Consider the following 21,946-nt stretch of genomic DNA (forward strand, 5'->3'; position numbering starts at 1 on the left):
GCTATAGATCCATTCTGTCTCACAGTGTACTCTACCTCAGGCTTCCACTTGCCTGCAACAAGAAAATCTATTCTATTCTTGAGGTTCTGTGCAGTCACTGTTACTAGGAAAGCCTCTGGTTGCACGTGAGAGAAATTAAACTCAAATGATTCTACCCTTTAAAAATACATTAGTTTATATAACAGTAAAAAAAAAAGTCAGACATAGCTGCATCCAGGCGTTTGAATAATGATATCACAAACCTGGGTTTTATTCAAACCTGGGACTGAGCTTCATCTGTTAACTCTGTTTTTGATTTTTGTTGTTGTTGTTGTTGTTGTTTCTGTATTGGAACCACTCTCAAGCCAGCTCTTCCCCAAAATGGTCACCACCACCTCTGGGTTTGCATTGCACTAGCAAAACACCCCAGCACAAAGAGTACACCTTTTCTAAGGTTCTGTGAGGCCTTGGCCTGGGACTGAGCCTCACTGTTTTAGTCAGCCTTTTTCACTGCTGTGATGAAGGGGGCTTACAGTTTCAGAGGTCTCAGTCCATAGACAGCAAGCAGGCTCCATTCCTTTGGGCTTGAGGTAAGCCAGAAAATCATGAGGGAAGAGTGTGGTAGAAGGAAGTGGCTAACATGATCAGGCAGCAGAGGGAGACTCCACTCACCAGACACAAAATATATACCCCAAAGGCACACTCCTAATGACCTACCTCCTCCAGCCACACAGTACCACTTTCAGTCACCGCTCTGTTAATCCCATCAGAGATTAATTCTCTGATTGAGTTAAGGCTCTCATAATGCAATCATTTTGTCTCTAAACCTTCTTGTATTGTCTCACACATGAACTTTTGGGGGATACCTCACATCCAAAGCATAACACTCACTAGTCTGAATTAGGTCACCTGCCCACAGGACAATTGAAGCACTGTCACCAGAAGAGGTATGGATGCCAGGCACACAGAAGAACAGATTTTACTCCAGAAATATAATTAGCTCTTCATGGCATTTAGTCCTAGTGTATTTAGAAAATATACTTTAATAATTTTTCATATAGCACACAGACTATTATTTTCAGAATAGAAGAGTTTTTGATTTCTATCTCCTCCTTTCCCCCCAAATTTATAGTCTTTTCACTTGACAGCAGTAAAACCAATGCTGAAATTCTGACATCCTCTCCTATCCAAGGTTGTCAAGACAGCCATCTAATTCTCCCTCTGTACTTTTTTAAGCATCATTGTTTTTACAGTCTTCTCGCTAAGAATCTCATTCAACAGGGCATTTCTTGACTACAAATAGCTGGTGGTCCCACTATACCATCATCAAAATACAACAATTTGCCAAAGATAATTCTTTTCAAAAACTGAGATGCTTATTAACAAGATGACTTCCCAAAATGCATTATCTTTGGCAGTTGTTACTGTGTTTCCATCTTTCTTCTCATGAAAGAGATCCAGTCAAACTTCCCTTTGTAATCCTGCTTCCCTTTCTGGTTCTCCAGTAGGTAGGTCCCCTGTAGGGACCTCAGGCAGGGATACAAAGCCTGTCCTGGAGACTGGATGGTTGGGGGCATGAGAATAACTTTAAAAGACTCTTACAAAACTTTGTTCAAGAATGGTGGAATGCCAATGTATAACTTCTGCCAGAATAATACATCTTATTTTAAGAAAATAGAGTCATTTCTTGTTCTTCAGAATTATTACTTTGTGGGAGGTATATCAGGAAAATGTACCTTCAACAGGCATCTTTTAAAAATTTTTAGGGGCTGATAACAGTGGAGAATAGGTTGCTATTCAACTGAAGTTATGTAGAAATTAGAAAGATAGAAATGATAAATAAATATTAAGTAAATAGAAATAAAATAAAAATGAAAGGTTCAAACTCTAATAAAAAGTAAGAGTTTGCTAGAGGTAAGACAAAGAAACAAAAAGGAGAAAAAAATGGATGAAATTTTCCTATGAGCAGTGAAATGAATATAATGAATGCAGGTAGTCTAAGTGTGGAGATTACCAAATGAAAATAAAGAAATGTTTGGAGTGGATGAAAAAAGTTGAGCAGGAGATTGAGACTATTCATTGAGACTATTGTGTTCTACAGAACAAAATATAAAGGTTAAGTAAATAAAATGACAGGTTATAACAGCAGGAATGGAGGAAGAAATAGTCAATTTAAATAAAGAAAAAAAGAAAGCAATTTACAAGGGATCCTAAGTATGTCTCAAAAAGAATCCAAGTATTATCTGAACATAGAGTAGAACTCGAGTCTCAAGCATTAAAATATATTTATCCTGGTGGATGATGATTGACAGGCAGTGGGAATTACTATTAGTTTGGAAGACTACTAGATCCTACTTTAGGGGACAGATTCCAAAACCTTTGCTATCCACAGAACTTTTAGAGCATAACAATTCCATTTTGGGAAAAAGAAAGCCAGCTTGTGCTCTTAGAAGCCAAAAGCCTCCAGTAGTTTCCTGATAGGACATAAGGTTTCACCATTATATTTTAATGAGTTTTCAAAGGAGAGGAAAAGCAGAGCCACACAGATTGGAACTAAAAGTCTCTCCTGTATTTTACACCCATTAGCTGCCACCTTAAGCTACAGACAGTAGAAATGGACGCCGCACAGCACCTCTTCAGACACAGGCCTCCCATTACAGGCACTTCCAGGTTAAGAACTCCTACATTAATGGCAAGGGTGTTTTCTTAGACATAGTACATGCATGTTACATTCTCATTGTCAGAAGAGCTACCCACTGTTGACAGCTTGATGGACATCTTCTATTCCCCCTTTACTGGGTTTATATGCACATTTATGCTTTTTAAATTGAATGGAGTAAGTACCATTATAAATTTGATTCTTCCAAATGATACACCTTAGAGATTTTTTTCATGCCAATACATTTAGGCCTATCCCATTCTTGACAACAAAAACATGAATGTACTAATTAATTTCAGCACTACTACATAGGTAATAATTTAGTCATTTCTATTTTTTTTGTTACTAGCATATAGGCAAATGTATAGTGATTTGTGTATGTGTCTGCATATAAATCTTTGTGTAAATAACAAATATTCTTTAGGAAAGATTTTTAGAAGTGAAATTTCTTGGTCTAAGGGTATTTTAATTTTTAATTTTGATAGCTACTGTCAAATTGCCTTGCAAGTAGGTTTCAGCCACTATACATTTCATCAGTATCAAAGTGCTTATTTCTCTCATACTCATAGTCTGTACATGATCCTTGTACATAAATAAAATTGTTCAACAACATGAAAAATACGAATTTTTTCTGATGAGTGAAAAATGATGCAATTTTTATTGTTTTAATTTTCATTTCCCTAATTTCTATTTAGATTGACTATTTTTCCCCCTGTGCTGGGGATAGAACCTAGGGCTTTGTGTTTGTTAGGCAAGTGCTCTAACATTGAGCTATATCCCCAGTTCTAAATTAATGATCTTGATATTGATTTTTCAACCATTTTTATTTTGGTTTTGTTTTTCTGATAATTTCTTATTTATTACCCATGTTTTAATTGAGTAGCTTGACATTTCTTTTGTTCTCAGGACTTTGGTCAATATCCTACTTATTGATTCTTTGCTAAGTATGTTTATTTTATCCCAGATTTTCACTTTTTTAAATTTGAAAATCATGGTGTTCTTTGCCATGAATAAGTTTATTCAATTGATATGAGGTAAATTTTTATGAAATTTGTCTTTTCCTTGGTCATAATTTCTTTAACAATGGCGTTTGTAAGATTATGCATGATATTATATATATATATATATATATATATATATATATATAATTTTACATAATTTCTTTTAATACTTTTAATAATCTCATGGATTATTTAATGTCTAACTAATGAAGAATGTTTTTAAGTACTTAATGAAGTGAAAAGGAAACAGGAATTCAAGGCTTAGTAAGTCTACAGATAGGGAAAGGGTATTAAAAGAAAACCAAAGGGGTCTCTAATGTGCTGCTAAGGGCACAATTTTGACCTGTTTAGATCTCACAATCTCCAGGAACTTTATTCATCCTTTCCTTTGTTCAGCAAATGTATTTAAACACTTACTTGCAACCAAAAAGTATCATAGATACTAGGGATACAACAGTGAACTTGATTAGTCTCAAAGGGCTTAATGAGAAAACTTCTGAGTTATTTGCTGAAGGAGTGGAGGGTGCTGTGGGGAGTAGGAGAGAAGTTATAGGTCTCTATCCAGAGGGAAAAATCATCAGGAAAGATCTGTAAACTAAGAGAAGGAATTATGCCTTTATTCAAAAGGCACTAGAAACCTAGTAAAGGAAGTATTTTACCTAGAAAAGTGAACATCAAATTTTATTTCTTTTTTTTAATTTTTTTATTAGTTGCTCAAAACATTATAATGATCTTGACATATCATACATTTGATTCAAATGGGGTAAGTAATCTTATTTTTCCACGTGTACAGATTGCAGGATCACATTGATTATACAGCCACGTTTACACATAGGGCCATATTAGTGTCTATTCTGCTACCCTTCCTATCCCCCTCAAATTTTATTTCTATTAAAAAAATCAAACACTGGCTGGAATGTAGAGAATGGATAAGTTAGGGTGAAACTGGAACCTGGGGAACCAAGCTATTGTTGAGATCATGTCAAGAGATGACCAAGGAGGCCTGAGGGTAGTATTAGAGAAATGGAGAGAAACAGACTCATTCAAGAGATATTTGAGGTCTGATGAAAAACCTCAGTAGTAGAGCAAACACTTAGCATGTCCCAGGCCCTAGGTTCAATCCCAGCACTGGACCAAAATATATATATTTGAGATGAAGGAAAAAAGGAACTGGAGATTGATTAGATGCAGAGAAGAAGGAAAGGAGAAAGGAAGCCTAGGATAATCTTCAGGTTTCTACTTGGATGTAGAAATGGAATGGGTGGATGCTGAAAGCACTCATTGAAAGAGAACAAATAGGAGAAGCAATGTATTTGGAGGAGAGTATAGATGCTGTGGTTTAGACTGTTTACCTTTAGATGCCTATGTGATATCCAGGTGGAAATATCTGGAAGGCAGTTTGTGGGTTTGTAATGAAAAAAAAAAAAAAAAAGTCAGCCTAGAGTCATTAACATTGAAGTAGAGGAATAAGGGGAATGAAGCCACCAAGAGAGCACTGATACAGACAGACAGGAATGTCCAGAAAAACCCAATATGATCCAATTCAGTAATGCATGAACTAATTCCATGCATATAACAGGATGATGACTGCAAAGAGTAATGAAAGGTGCACCTGCACAGTTTTAAAATATTGAAATTCACAAATCCAATATTGCAACAGAACTTCTAACTGTATGTTGGAATTTGGGGTGGAGAGGAACTTCCAAACTATACTCAAAAGTGGTAGACATTAGTTATCTTATGAGTAATATAGAACACAAATTCAAAGAAAATTCATGAATTTTTTTATTCAGTCAGTAAATCAGTGTTTTGAAAACAAATTTAAATATCCATAATTACTTGAAAGAAGGAAGAATTTTGACAAACAGAGCAAAGCCAGCATAGAAGGCAAGCTAAAAATAAACTTGGAGTCAGAGTTTTAATAATCTAACCAAATGTGTGTTTTTAAATTTGCCAGAAAAGAAATATCAAAAATGATACAAAGAATAATAGAAATAGGATGGGGTCAAAACCTTATTTTTGGCTCCTAGTCAAAAGCCTGATTTTTATAAATAAAGTTTTATTGGAACACAGTGAAACACATTCATTAAGATATTGTCTAAAGCTCCATTAGCACTATAAAGGCAGAATTAAAGAGTTGCTATCAGAAGTCTCTGGGCCCACAGCCTAAATATTCACTGTTTGACCCTTTACAGAATAAGTTTACCAGGCACTGTTAAAGACCAATGGCAATGCCTAAGGAAAGACAAGAGCATACTTTAAAATATGGACAGAACAGATAACTACAGCAGTAATATTAAAGATTTGAGTGGAAAGAAGCACAAACTATATTATCTACTTTACATAGAGTACCACTTATATTGCAAAGCCTAAACTGAAGAAAGGCTCTTAACTAATAATTGAAGTGGTTATTTGATGGGTTTTGAATGTTTCTGATTTTCTTTAGATTTTTATGATTAATACTATTAGATATGGCTCCTATGCCAATATAAATATAAGCCAACATAATATTCCTGAGACTAAAATGGAATCTCAATGATTTTGAGAAGCTATTCTACGAAGACAATTTTACTGCACTATACATTTGGGCAAGTGGGTAATCAACTTAGTTGTACTAGATAGCCCTAGCTGCTATATGAGCACAGACAAAGAATGAAAAATGTTTTCTCAAGTTATAGGAAGCCAGATTCATAACCATCCGTCACTTGCTTGGGCAAGTTACTGATAAACTCTGCAGAAAAATAACAAACAGTGTGTCCCTGCATCTTGGCTGTTGAAAATGAGATTCTTTCTCTGATTGATGTTAGCAGAGAGGCTTGTAAAAATGCATTTCCAACTGATTAGTTCAGAAGGTGTCAATCTCATGCAGTTTTATGACCTGCAGACTACATGCCAGATGTACATTTGCTTTTTATAAACTAACAAAGATGAATGACTAAATTTGAGCATTCCTTTTTGGCAACTGTACCATATATTGCCTAAGGGAGGACACTGTGGGAGTATTCGGGGAGGGGTGGGGAGAGGGGAAGGAGCATTTAACCCTTAATTTACCAGATTAATGGAAATAAAATATAATTTTTGGAAGTACTTTCCATTTTGAGTGGTTTCTATATATGCCAAAGAATGAATATAAGGGGGATATCTACAGGAATATTATATATTTGTGTTAAATTACTCTCCCAAGCATCTGCACACCCATTCTAAATCCATTTAGAACTCCTAAATGAAGTATATCATATAGCATACATTAAAGAGTCCTCATATAATCTCATAGAATCTCAAGATAGAATCATGAATTGCTGCTGAGAGGCTTAGAGGGTTATTTATTTATTTATTTATTTATTTATTTAAATTACTTATTTTGAAGCCAGAAGTTATATTGAGGCAATAGATCAATAGTCTACTACTTTAGATAGCAGAGTCTTATTAACTATGCTTCTATTTTGAGAGAAATGGAGGGAATAAAACACAATGTTTTGCATTATTATTACTATTATTATTATATGACCTCATGAAAAATAAGGCTGTAGTTTCATCTTTTTTTACTAAAAATATTGAAAAATATTTAGACATTTTTCATCTTCATGGCTTTTTAAGAAAGTAATATTTTCATAAATATATAAGAGTGTGGTATTATAGATCTAATTGAAGTATTCACTTATTAAGTTTTATCACCCAAAACTATAAGGGAAATACTGAAAAGATTTTTTTAGTTACTGTCTCTGATAAGCCAGGTTTCCTTCCGTTTCAAATGACCAGAAAATACTACCAAAATATGCATAAGGAAAAACCAAATGCCTTAGCTTCTGGAATAGAAGATCAAGAGCAGCTTATTGCAAAGACACTAAGAATGTCACTATGTATGATTTTATTGTTTTTTCTCTCAAGCTCTTGGTCTATCGTTTCTGAAATTGCTCAATTTACAGACAGATTTTATAGTGGCAGCAAGATGGCTGCTGCAATCCCAGCCTCACAGCCTTACAGTTCAAGCCTGCTTTGGGGCAGAGAATCTCTTTTCAGATAAATATTGAAAATCGTCCTAGTTGAGTCCATTAGGTTACCTGTATATTTCTGAACCCAACACAAAGGTAGATACCCACATGGACTGAGAGTTGCAGAGGGCTGACTACTGAAATGAAAATTTAAATCTGTTACCCAAAGAAGGAGAAATGGGTGTTAGAAAGTAACAAACTGGGCTGGGGATGTGGCTCAAGCGGTAGCGCGCTCGCCTGGCATGCATGCGGCCCAGGTTCAATCCTCAGCACCACATACAAACAAAGATGTTGTGTCTGCCAAGAACTAAAAAATAAATAAATATTTTAAAATTCTCTCTTTCTCTCTCTCTCTCTTTCTAAAAAAAAAAAAAAAAAGTAACAAACTAGGTTTGTTAAGTTCACTGTGTTCTCCTTCAGGTGGGTAAAATGATTTCAGGACCCTGAGCAGGCATTCTCACCTCTTTTTTCTTACTTGTGTTGTTGTTGACCCACCTTCTAGACTGGCAGTTTAACTCAACTCAGCCTATTCTCTTTTGTCTCAATTTGCTGTCAAATAATGAAGGGGCAAGCTAATATTATATTAGTAAGAGTGGTCTAAAATAAGTGACTAATATTTTTAATAAATATTATTTTTTAAAAAAACACTTGCATAAATAAAACATAGAGTCCATCTAGATAGTTTCAACTGAGCCATCCATAATAGGTCATGGCAAAGCCTAAACTCAAGTTTAAAGATTTTAAAACTATCCTGTCAGTGACCAAAGTCTATATAAAATAGTATTCTTATTAATTTTTACAAAGCATATCAAAATTTATGTATTAAACTGTTCAGTAAGTAGTGGACTTAAAGATAATGTCATCACACTGTCATAACCTGACATCCCCATCCATTAATGGGGTCATAATATGTTTCAATTGAATGTAGTTATGCATCCCATTTAATGATTGGAATACATTCTGAGAACTACATCACTAGGTGACACTCATTGTGCAAATATCGCAGTGTCTAGACAAATCTAGATCATACACCAGTCATTCAACATGCATGCCTCTTGATATCATCAGGAGTGACAATAAACACAGATGTATGAGGTAGCTGCCAGCATAACATGGCACATTGTCTTAAAGTAAACTTTTTCTTACGTTAAGAAGAAGGAATACACTCTAAAATAATAACTGAAAGCACAGTATGGCATATACATAAACAAATAACCATTCATTATCTTACCAAGTATTATGTACTCTACCTAACTGTATGAGCTTTGATTTTACTGGCAGCATAATAGGTTTGTTTATGCTGGCATCACCACAAACATGTGAGCAATGAATTGTACCACAGCAATTTTATGGCCACATCACTAGTCAACAGGAATTTGTCGTTATTCAGTGCATTACTGTACTTCCGTGGGCCATTGAATATAGTTTCCTTTTGATGTTCCTGGTGAAGGCACTAGCAAATTCTTTCTATCCTTATGTCATTTTTTCATGGTAGATTTCTTATAATTTCCAATATTATGGCTAATTTACATTTACCACATCTTTAATTAATACCTGCATGTTTGGGGAAGCACACTAGGAGCTCAAGTTTCAATTTAAAATTTGGGAAATGCCTTAATTTTCTCTGGAACACACTTTTCCTTCCTTTGGAGACCTATTTCCTTGAAAGATAGTTGACTAATACTCATTTTATATTGACTCGCATGTGCTTCTCTTCACAAACTAATTTTCTGACTCTTTTCCAAAATTTAGAGTTTTACCCTATATATGTCCCTATCCATTTAACATATACACTGTGTTAACTCGCATTAGTGTATTTTTCTCTTCAATATAGAAAGCCTAAGTAACTATATTCACAATTGATCCATATTCTGTCATACTAACAGATTGTTCTAGTCAGTAATTTTTTATTTCTTACTCAGAATAAACATTATGTGATTATTTTCAACTGTCTTCAATTCAAATATTCACTCTCTATGATAGCAGATACAAGTATTGTTTTTCCATTTCATCTGGTTTCAAAAAGTATGCCTTATAGAAATGTGAAGTTACTAGCTATGAAAGAATCAACAAACCAAACTTATTCATCCTCATGGCATAAAAAAAGCAAATTCTCTCACTGGTTTGCTTTTGTCTCTACAGATGGACTTATTGACTGTATGGATCCTGATTGCTGCTTACAGAGTTCCTGCCAAAATCAGCCCTACTGCCGTGGACTGCCTGATCCTCAGGATATCATTAGCCAAAGCTTACAGTCACCATCTCAGCAAGCTGCCAAATCCTTCTATGATCGAATCAGTTTTCTTATTGGATCTGATAGCACACATGTTATACCTGGAGAAAGTCCTTTCAATAAGAGGTCAGTGCTTCTTTCCTTATATAGATTTGTATGGGTTTTCATCAACAGCTATATACTTTATGTGAAATGCTGATGAGTGTGTATTTGAGGAAAATGTGGGGTTTTTTTTAATACAGTTTTTCCTCTTCCAACAAATTCTTCACCAAACTTCGCATTTCAAGCATTTTTGACATAGTTCACATACTTTGTCAATTTCGATACCTGAGACATAACAGGACGTTCCATTAAGGAGTCAATAAATCTTCATTTAACAAGTTGATTTTTGTTAGCACAGTTGGAAACATTTCAAAAGAAGCAATGAAAGGACCCAAAAGGCAAAACACAAGTGTACTTTTTTTTTTTAGCTGAGCCCACTAAATAATATAAATTATGAATTAATGTAATGGAACTGCTAACGGCATGGCAGTAAGGTTGCATAAGCTGTTTGACTGGTGCTTTGCAGAGCAGTAATGACCTGAAAATAAACCAGTAAGTGAAAGCAGGTGTCTCATGTCTCACTGAGCAAAAGAAGATGATTTACACTAGAACTCCTGGGTCTGCAGTAATTTAACAGCATTAATGCAGTGAGACCCAGCAGTTGATTAAAAGTTGTTGCACAAATGTTGCTTATTGCCCCCTTAAATCTTGTACTTCTTAGTCCCTGCAGATTTACAGATTGCCTCAGAATTAATTGGAAAGTATACTTTTCTTCATGTAAGTCATATGTATGACTTATGAAATAGCACAGAGTTTATAATTTTAAAAATTCATCTCTAAATTATTGGTCTTGATAACTCTCCAAAAGGCAGATTGCAACAAATTAAAACCCAGGGTAAACATAAGGCATTTATAGAATGTAAATTACACTGAATTAAAAAGGGCATTGTGTTGGGAGTATTTCAGGTCTGGTTTTTGTGAATAACGCTTGATTGTAGATGATACTGTTATTTTATCCTTAGGTTGAATTATCTATAAATCATGATAATGTTAGCCCAAGAAGACAGATGTTCATTCTGATTCTTGTGCTCTTCCCACAGCCTTGCATCCGTCATCAGAGGCCAAGTCCTAACTGCTGATGGAACTCCACTTATTGGAGTAAATGTCTCATTTTTCCATTACCCAGAATATGGATATACTATTACCCGCCAGGATGGAATGTGAGTTAGTCTCATCACGCTCTTTCTGTTCGAAGTCTTTTAAGTATAAGACTAGACATTCTTCCATCACCCATCATGTTTTATTGTCTTTTTTAATAGAAAGACAACAACTTTTAGATTCTAGAAACCTGTGAGAGTATATGAGCAGAGATTTAAAGTCATGTACTCAGATGCTTTAAAAGTTGATTTCATTTTCTAAGGCATGATATAATATTGTGGTTTTGTCAGAGAATGTTCTTTGTCTTAGAAGATGCATGTTGACATATTTAGGGGTAATATTTTATTGTGTCTATGATTTAAGTTGAGATGGTTCCAAAGAATAGATAGAAAGCAAATTTGGGGAAATGTTATAATACTGGTGACCAGATAAATGTGAATACTCATTGTATGATTATTTTTTAATATTTCTGTAGATGTGACATTGGATAAAAAAGTTGATTTTCTTTATAAACCATATTAATTTAAGGAGGTGAAGTGTTGGTTGTTATTCGGGATCCAGACAATTCACTGAGTATATATTGTTTTTTCGTAGGTTTGACTTGGTGGCAAATGGTGGGGCTTCTCTCACTTTGGTATTTGAACGATCTCCATTCCTCACTCAGTATCATACTGTGTGGATTCCCTGGAATGTCTTTTATGTGATGGACACTCTAGTCATGAAGAAAGAGGAGAATGACATTCCCAGCTGTGATCTGAGTGGGTTTGTGAGGCCAAATCCTATCATTGTGTCATCACCTTTATCCACCTTTTTCAGATCTTCTCCTGAAGACAGCCCCATTATTCCTGAAACACAGGTAAAATATTCTAGCAAGCAATACTTTTACAGAAAAGATTTTTAGATCATGTGGCTGCCAAAAAATTTTGAAAAAGGGTTACAGGAGGACTCCAGTGCTATTGTAAATAATTCTGTAGAATGTGGTATTTGTGTGTATGCAAAGTACATATTGTTATAGTATGATACTCAGTTATGTTTTAAAAATCTATTCAAAATACTTTTTCTTCAAACTGTATCTGCATATATTTATTAGTTATAGCTAAATGAAAATAGAGCTTATATTTAACCACTTAGTAATGTCTTTGCTCATTCATTCATTTGTTGAAAAAAAAATTGATGCCTCTATGTACCTGACAGCCTGGCTAACATTGTAACAAGTGCTATTGTGCATGGTAGTTACACTTAACCACTTACTATTAATTATTTTAAGTAAAAAAAAAATGTTTTGGAAAATATAAAGATGATTTTTGATAGAAAATATTCATTAGTTTTCTCAAGATACTATTTTCTAAAAAGCTTGGCATTGTGTCTTAAGTTCTAATAGCTTGTAGTTCATAAAGCCCTAACTTTCTAAAAAATAAACATTTTTATCTACTGAAATACTTGAGGATTGTTTTCCTTCCCCTATATTTCTCATTTCAATTTTTTTTTTTTTTTTTTGTGGTGCTGGGGATTGAACCCAGGGCCTTGTGCATGGGAGGCAAGCACTCTACCAACTGACCTATATCTCTAGCCTCAGATCTTTTTTTTTTTTTTAAGTATTTTTTTAGATGGACACAATATCCTTATTTATTTATTCATTCTTTATGTGGTGCTGAGGATTGAACCCAGTGCCTCACACATGCTAGGCAAGTGCTCCACCACTGAGCCACAATCCAGCCCCTCTAATTTCAGATCTTAAAGGTAGGATGTCAGGTACAGTATATATGGGGTATTTAAAATACAACAGAACATAGAAGCTTTGTCACTTTCATTTTTCAAATATTTATTGACTATCTGTTTTGTACCAGGCATTGTTTTATAAAAACAAATCAGTAAGTGAATCTGATGAAATACCTTTCTCAACAAGCTTACCAACTCATGAGCAGAGTGACCCTAAACAATACATATATCACGGGGCTGGGGATGTGGCTCAAGCGGTAGCGCGCTCACCTGCCATGCATGCAGCCCGGGTTCGATCCTCAGCACCACATACCAAACAGAAATGTTGTGTCCGCCGAATACTAAAAAATAAAATATTTAAAAAATTCTCTCTCTCTCTCTCTCCCTCTCTCACTCTCTTTTAAAAAAAAAAACAATACATATATCAGGCTGTTCTGAGATTATTTAAAGATATTTAAAGGTAAAGTGCATGGAGGTGCAATTTTATATAGTGCAGTCCAGGAGGATCTCTTTGAGAAGATGACTTTTCAGCAGGACTTTTGAGAAAGTGAAGGGATGAACTGTGAAAACCGAAGGATGGTCTAGGTGAAGGAGAGAGCATGTTCAAAAGTGGTGAGGAAGGACTGGGGGTATAGCTCAAGGGCAGAGCATTTGCCTAGCATGTGTGAGGCCTTGGGCTCAATCCCAGCACTGAAAAGAGAAAGGAAAAGCAATGAAGAAGAGCATGCTTGGCTTGTTCAAGGAGTGGCAAAGAGACCAATATGAGTAAAGATAGTAGTACATAAATTACAGGTCTTTGGAAGCCATGGAAAAGATGAAAACTTTTATTTTGAGTAATTGGAAGCCGTTGAAGGTTTTTAGGCTGACCTTCTTCTTAAAGAGATCTCTGTAGTTACTGTGCTGAGAATATTCTGTATTAGGCATGGATTGAAGGTAGTCAAAAGAAGAAATGATGGTGGCTTAGACAAAGACACTTGGTTGGAAAGAAATAGAGGTGTAAGAATGAAGATGTAAATGTGGGAGTCATCAGCATATAAATATACTTAAAGCATGGGATGAGAGCCCCCTCAGGAGGACATAGAGATAAAGATAACAAAAGATGAATCAGGAAGGTCTAGGATACAAAAGGTCAAAAAGACTCACAGGTAGATGTTATGCCAAAGAGACACTTCAGTGGTCACAGCAGTTATGAAGACTTTGATCTGAAGCTTTAGGAAGTTCATTGTGATCTTTTTCAGTTTAATGTTTCCTCTCCAGCTCTATCTTGCAGTAATTTTGAACTTATTAGTCCTGAAATAGACTAGACTTGGAGGCAGTATCTGTTCGTAAGTGGCAATCTCTAGCAAACCAGGGCATTGAAATGAGCTTTAAAGAGTCAACAAGTCCATGAATACATGGAGTCTTTCTCCATTCACTCATATAGTAGGCAAGCATTTAGTAAAAATCGAAAATTTTTACTCTACTAGGATTAAGAGAAGAGCAAAATGTGGATCATGCCATTGTAAGTGTGATGAATAAACAACTATGAAAGTTCAAAAGAGGTCAGTTCCTGAGTAAACCAAAGAAAACATGATAAGGCAGAAAAGAGAGGGAAGCATATTCCAGATCAAAGAAAATGTGTGAGCAATAGAGTGGTGGTCCAAACAGGTACTGTTATATAAAAACTGGAGAACAATTTAAATGTAAGCTATATAAGGAGAAAGAGGAAGGAGGTGGTACTGAGGCCAGATTATGTATGTTCCTAAAATACCTTCCAAGGGAGACCTTGAATTCCTTAAGCAACTTGAAACCAAAGAACCAAGGAAGTTTTTTCAGCATTTCACTAAAGCTAAGTCCAAGTGACAAAATTGATACAAAAGACCAAGAAGTCAAAGAACAGGCCAGTTAACTGTATTTCCACACGTGTCCAGGCCTCAGATGGAGAGGGCCTAACAATCACAAAGGTAATGGAAATAGAGAAGAGGCAATAGATTAGACAGAGATTTGGAAAGTAGCGTTGGCAGAATGTAGTTTCTAACAGAATATTTAATGGGGTCAAGTGGGAATGGGGCTTACAGTTGATGCAGCTGGTAAAAGTAGGCCTAATGGTTTATTTTCCTATTTTGGCAGGATTTGCTTTTCCTAGTAATGTAATATAACATGGTAAGATTAAATTACATAGGAGAAATGCATGCTTTAATGAACTAAATTATAGATATTTGTTCCATAGAAGTAGGTTAACCATGACGGAGACAATAATCAGTTATTAAAATTAGAACTAGCATATGATCTTTTGAAATAGAGAAGCAACTCCTAGCAGGTCACAGGAAATACATATTAATGTAAGAATCCCTACATATAGAAAGCCTATCAAATTTATAGGAAATTATTTTGAAAATAAGAGGAAATAAATTATACACTTCAGGGTTCAATCATATATTTCTAGGGCAACTCAGGAGTCACAGAAATCTATTTTGCAACTTAACCCATTGGTATTTCACCCTGATCATGAGAAGTTCTCTTCAAATTATTCACCCTACATCCTACAGTCTTATACAAGTGCTGTCAATCTTAAATTTCATGGTTTCCCTTGGTCTAATGGAGCTCTAAAAAGTTTCTGTATATTCATAAACTGTTGTTTAAGACAGTTCTCTGGCTGAATTCAGTCAGCATGTTTAGTAAGGAAAACCCCAGCTGTAATAAATTGTTGTGTCTATTATAGCAATGCCTTCTAAATCTACTAGACTTCATCCCACTCTTCTTCATGCCAACACTGACTCGCCGGCCAGAGTGGAAGTTTGTTTAGACTATTTATCTATGCTGTTTCCAACCATGTGATTGTTTATAGTGAAATGATGGTTGTTTAGTATCCAGGAGTTTTACATAAATTATTAAAATTTGGAGGTGGCAAATGTGTGTACATCATTCCTAACTGTTCTACACGAGAAATGTCAGGAAGAGAGAGAGGATAATACTGAACATTGAAATCACTACTCTGAATTTTTTTTCTAACCTGTTAAGGCAGTCTTTTATCTGAATAATGAATCTTGATGGAGCAATATGAGGAAACCTTTGAGAATGCTATTAAATTTTTAGTTGAGAAAGTGCTGGCTTCCTGTTACAGGTTCCTGAACATTAGATAGCCTTGCACTTTGCAGTATATATAAGTCTACGACCTTGTACTATACCTTATATGTAGTAAGCCTATGAAGAACCATTATTCTTGACCAAACTAGGAGAAGCATTGGAAGAGAGAATCTGCACCCTTTAGAAAAATTTTATTTGCTACATAAAATATATTAAATAATGTTTTAGCATAATATATTTTGCATATGTCATATGTCACAAGTTTGTTGGCATTCATTGAGCTAGTCACACTGATGAATAAATGGGTTTAAGAATTTAAGAAAAAATTATTTTTAAGAATTTACAAAAGAGATAATTCTTAAGCAGCTATCATTAACATTTTATAGTCCAGCTTCAAATCAAAAAGTGTATATTAAGTATCTTATGTGTGCACTCAAGAACATTATTTACTCTCTAAGAAAAATTATACCCAGCTTTTTAAAACATTAGCTTATTTACCATGATATCAAAAATCAGTGGTAAGCTGTAGCTCAGTATTTGAGTATGAGAATGTGCTATTGTTACCATACCTCTCAACATGGATGTGGGATTTACTACCATTTAATCCAGATGAGTTGGTCTTTTTTGTTGTCACTCTTTTCTTTAGACGGTGACCTACACATTGGCTGATGAGGCTACAGGCACAGACAGGTTTAATCCCTAAATGAGCCAGCTGGTGAAGGCTAGATCTTTGGCCCAGGCCATATCCCTGTTCTGAGCTAACTATCTTACAAATGTTGGCTTTAATTCTCCAGGGTGACTGGGGTGAAAGATGGGTTAGTGAGAATCTGCTGGGACTGCCACACTAACAAGTCAATGCATGTCAGCCTGAGGGAGCAGTCACAGTGTTCCTGTATGAAGGGTAGCACCTGAGGTATGATTAACTGAGAATAAATGACAGGAGGCTTTTAGGAGGAGAAAATTAGGTAGGCAGCAGAGTTATTTTTAATTATTGAATAAGATAACAGCTCAAATGTGTATTTATGAATAGCAGCTCTTCAGTATCTTATTTTAGTTGCTCTACTAGTTCTTTTAAATCTAGTTTCTCTAGTACACATACATGAGCACAGTTAGCAGCTTCTGCTTTGTTCAAATGCAGGTGCTTCATGAAGAAACCACAATTCCAGGAACAGATTTGAAACTTTCCTACTTGAGTTCCAGAGCTGCAGGGTATAAGTCAGTTCTCAAGATCACCATGACCCAGTCCATTATACCATTTAATTTAATGAAGGTGCATCTAATGGTAGCTGTAGTTGGAAGACTCTTCCAAAAATGGTTTCCTGCCTCACCAAACTTGGCCTATACTTTTATATGGGATAAAACAGACGCTTATAATCAGAAGGTCTACGGTCTATCTGAAGCTGTTGGTAAGTTCCATATAAATCTTCTCTGCTTTGAAAAAATTATCTCAAAGTTAGAACTATCATAAAATTAATTGCAACCTGTGGAAAGTTGATGGATAACCAAATAAGTTGGGAGTAAGGTCATCCTAGAGAAGTTATCAACTGGTTTATTCTTACTAAAGGAAAAGGAATGTACTCCATTTGATGAGAAGGAAAAAAGTGTTAGTTTTTCAGGCTGAAATTATTGCATAGAAGATTAGTCTGAGTGAGATTTCAGGTTATCGTATCCTTTTTTCTTATTTATTTTCTTATTGTGTCTCTTCCTGTTATTTTCTTCCTTTATTTATAACTTTACCTTCCTAGCTTTCACGCTCCTTTTTATGTTTTCAACGTATGATGTTATTTTTTCATGCATCAGTTCATAATGGTATTTAATAGATTATCAAACAAAATTTGTGTCTAAGATTATTTCAGTCTTTAGACTAGAAGGACCAGTCAGTTCTGTGGAAAGACACTCTTAAAATACCAAGCCACTTATTTCATTGAAGGACTCCACAATGCAATCAAAATTTGACATGTCGAGATATAGCTTCAAGCTCAACTCAGATCATCAGAAACTAAAGGATAACATCATTTTTTTCCTGTTAGTTTTTATATGAAAATAAAATAGACATTCTCTTCTGAAATTAATGTGTAATTTGGATATGAATTAGTTCAAATCAGATAGTTGTCACTTCTCCCTTCACTTTCTTCTGAATTTTAACATCCATGTTTTACTGTGAACTCTGAAAAGTTTTTCACTTGTGAATTATTCATATTAATTCACTGCTGGGTTTCTTGTTTATTTCTGATATATGTAGTAAATATAATATCATCTATCTATCTTTTTCTATTCTTTTGAACCTCTCTGTCTTAAGTATTTTTCATAATTAAATATTCTTGGAAACCAGAAAGCTCTAATTATTCAGATAGAAATGTTATTTTTAGTTGTTATCATCGAATCAACATTTGGGACTAACTTATCTGACCTAATTACTTAACCACTTTCCCAATATGGACTTCATTTTGTGCTGTGAACCCCATGTGAGAGAGTAGTGTGAGGGAGAAAACTCATTTTCTATTAAATCAGTAGAAAATAACATTTGGAGATTTTTTTTTTAAATCTTTCATATGGTCAAATCTTCTTATATAAAAAATAAACTGCTCATAAATAAGTGGAAATATAGTCTCAGAACACAATTGTGAAAAGGGCATTTTTTTCAAAATAATAAAATAAATTACATTTCTGCCTGCAGTTGAGAAGATGAACTGTGATTTGTTTTGATTCCAGTGTCAGTTGGATATGAATATGAGTCGTGTTTGGACCTGACTCTGTGGGAAAAGAGGACTGCCATTTTGCAAGGCTATGAATTAGATGCTTCCAACATGGGCGGCTGGACATTAGATAAGCATCATGTGCTGGATGTTCAGAATGGTAAGAATTTGCTCACAGGTAGTTAATACTAAAGAGATTTTTTTTTTAATGGACTAAAAGCCTAAAGTGGAAACTATGTAATATTCTTTTATTGAACTTTAAAATGTTTATGTATTCATCACCACAGTAATTTTCCCATTAGAATGTAAATGACTGACTTTGGTGCTGTAATGAAAGGTCTCTATGTGGGAGTCTTCACCACAAATTTTTCTACAGTGCCTAATTCACGTCAGTCAGTGAGTGTGAGCCACAGTATTTTAGAAAGATTTACTAAAAATGAAGGCAGGATAATTTTTTAAAAGTAAAGATAAAATTAGAATCCACATGATTTTACCAGAATATTTCTAATGAATTTTTAATTCTTGGTTAATTAATCTACTCTGAGTATCCAGTTTGCTTATTTATTTTTTTTTCCAGCTCTACTTAGACTGTATTTTTAAAAAAAGAATTCTCCTCCTCAAGGAGGGCCACATGTACTATTACTTGACTTTGTGACTATTAGGGAAAATAAATGAATAATCAGAGAAAAAATTAAGAATCAAAAATATCATTTGTAGCAGAGCTGATAATATGATAAGTAAATAGGCTCTGAAGAAATGTGATTCCGACATCACAAATCAAAAGAGATACTTTGCCAGCAAAATATGACCAGCTTCCTTCCTCTCATGATAAATATTGTTTATATTAAACAGATTCTGTTGGCTTTACTGTGTTTCTCACATTTTCCCCACATATTTGTCTGCATGTCAGATAATTTAAAGGTGCTTTGCTAGAAAATCAAACCTTAGGGTAACCTGCTTTAATCTCCAATCCTAAATGATATCAGCTAGTAACTCTCTACTCTCCTTTCACAAATAGCTGGAGGAGGAAATTTCACAGTGTTGGTTAAGTAGTCTACAATTTAACTTTGCAGAGGTTTTTGTAAGGTTCGGAATGTTGAGTTAAATATATTATATAAGTACATGTTTACGATAAATAGTCATTAGATTTTTGTTGTTTGGATGTTCATCCCTCTTACAAGTGTTGTATTGATTTCCCAAGTTTATTTAAACTAAAGTAGTGTCCAAGCTGTATTTGAAAATGATGCTGCCTTACCTCTAAGAGATAGCAATACTGATAATCATCACATTCCACCATCATTTCTAACCTTCTGCCCCTTCCCTCCCCCTCCCACCCCTTTGCCCTATCTAGAATTCGTCTATTCCTCCTATGCTCCTCCTCCCTACCCCAGGATGAGTCAGCCTCCTGATATCAGATGAAACATTTGGCATTTGTTTTGGGGGGATTGCCTAACTTCACTTAGCATTATCTTCTCCAACGCCATCCATTTACCTACAAATGCCATGATTTTATTCTCTTTTATTGATGAATATTATTCCATTGTGTATATATGCCACATTTTTTTATCCATTCATCTACTGAAGGACATCTTGAAGATATGAATTGGTATGAATATAATTAATATACAACCAGAGATATGAAAAAAAATGCTCTATATGTGTAATATGAATTGTAATGCATTCTGCTGTCATATATTTTAAAAATCAATAAATTTTAAAAAATTAAATTAAAAAAAAGAGAGAGAGAGCAATACTGAGCAAACCTGTAGCAAGAAAAAAACAAACGAGAAATACCCTTCATACCTTTTCTGTTTTATAGCAGTGTTAAGCCAGACGTATTTTCCAGTTGTGTCCTGGACATCAGGATGTTGTCAGTTCCCACCCCAGAAGGTTGGGAGCAGAGCTCGTGACTATTGCAATGTGCAGCACACACATTGGGAAAGTGGTACTCCCAATCAAGGAGGGTGCTTCTTATGTTATCTCAGAGCTTCTCTTGAATTATCAGTGTTGTCGGAAGCAGTGGTAGTTTCAATCTGTTATGTTAGTAACATAAGGCCTAATCGTGGTCTTTCAAAATGCAAGGCCATGTACCAACCATGCTAGTAGCTGCTCTTGATTAAATTATTTAAAATCTTATTTCACACAGTTGTGCATATTTCCATATTCCTTTAGAAGTCACAAATAAAACTGGGGGTAACCTCTCTCAATACATGTTAGTTATTATGAGAATATAAGATAAAATTCATAACCAATTAGCAACAGGATTTTACCCATGAAATTATAAACTAGTAAAGGGACAATAAGCAAGGACTCCAGAAAAATCCAAACCTATGTAATTCGCCACTCTTGGGATACTTGACACCCGACATTGTATTCAGGTGGATTCAGAAATGTCTAGATATTCTATGTATGCATGTATAATGTAAATATATATATATATAATTTATATATATACATGCACATATAGACACACATCTTAAAGCAATCAGAATAATATATTAAAATATCAGGTCAGATGTACAAACTTCACCAAATTCTATATAAAGTGTTATAAAGTAAATGTTATTTTAAAATGTTAGGTAATGTAAGTCACAGGGTAAACTGATTGTGATTTCAAATTACATCCAAGAACAGTTTGACAAGTAGTGGGTTTCCATAGTGACATGTGTCTAATTTAATAAACAAAGTGATTTATAATCATGACAAGGTGGGTGAGCTATAGAAATATATTGTGGAAGAAGAGAAGGTAAAAATGTAGATACTGACAGGTGTTTGTGCAGACACCCTGAAACATGGAAATAAATATTCTAATGTTCATCTTTCTATTCTGTCATAATAGAGGAGAATCATGAAGGGCCAATCGTTCAAAGTAATGACTGAATAAATCAGGTGCACAGAGCAGTAGGCTGACTTGTAGGATTCTTCTGATGAAAATTACAGAACTGGCTCTTATAGGAAATTATCCTTCCATAATTGTCAAATAACGTAATCACAGAAAGAAGAATCTTAGGTATCATTAATATATTCTTTGAATATTCAAGGCAAAATGCATTTCATCTCTTGTTATGTTCCAGCCTTATTTAAATTATTTTTTCTTAAATTTGAATAAACCTGTTTTATCTTTCCTGATTTCTTTATGTAAATTTGCTATGATTATTACATCACCCAAATAGCAAAGCATTAAAAAAGTAATCACAGACTACACCTAAAATGTGCTGAGCTATAAGGGGAACATAATTATTCTGATCACTTCTTCACTTTAAAATTATCCCAAAGTGGAGGAAAAAACACTTCCTCAAGTTTTCTGTTTGTGCTTTGACAGGATTCTTCTTCTAACAGTATATCTGCTAAGAAGTATAGTCATTAGCTCTGAGAACAGCTTTGAAACATGGAACATCCAA

At 34.6% G+C, this 21,946-nt stretch overlaps 1 protein-coding gene across 1 annotated transcript in view; it reads left to right on the top strand.

Moving 5' to 3' along the window:
• Tenm3 (teneurin transmembrane protein 3) overlaps positions 1-21,946 on the top strand; it is a 339,337-nt gene that overhangs the window by 259,577 nt on the left and 57,814 nt on the right. The window contains exons 12-16 of the mRNA XM_076853679.1: positions 9,774-9,990; positions 11,007-11,126; positions 11,659-11,920; positions 16,988-17,255; positions 18,562-18,705. Coding sequence (XP_076709794.1) covers positions 9,774-9,990; positions 11,007-11,126; positions 11,659-11,920; positions 16,988-17,255; positions 18,562-18,705 — 1,011 coding nt within the window. The remainder of the gene's footprint in view (positions 1-9,773; positions 9,991-11,006; positions 11,127-11,658; positions 11,921-16,987; positions 17,256-18,561; positions 18,706-21,946) is intronic.

The sequence above is a fragment of the Callospermophilus lateralis genome, chromosome 4 (genome assembly GCF_048772815.1).
Source record: "Callospermophilus lateralis isolate mCalLat2 chromosome 4, mCalLat2.hap1, whole genome shotgun sequence".
In the NCBI taxonomy this organism is placed as follows: Eukaryota; Metazoa; Chordata; class Mammalia; order Rodentia; family Sciuridae; genus Callospermophilus; species Callospermophilus lateralis.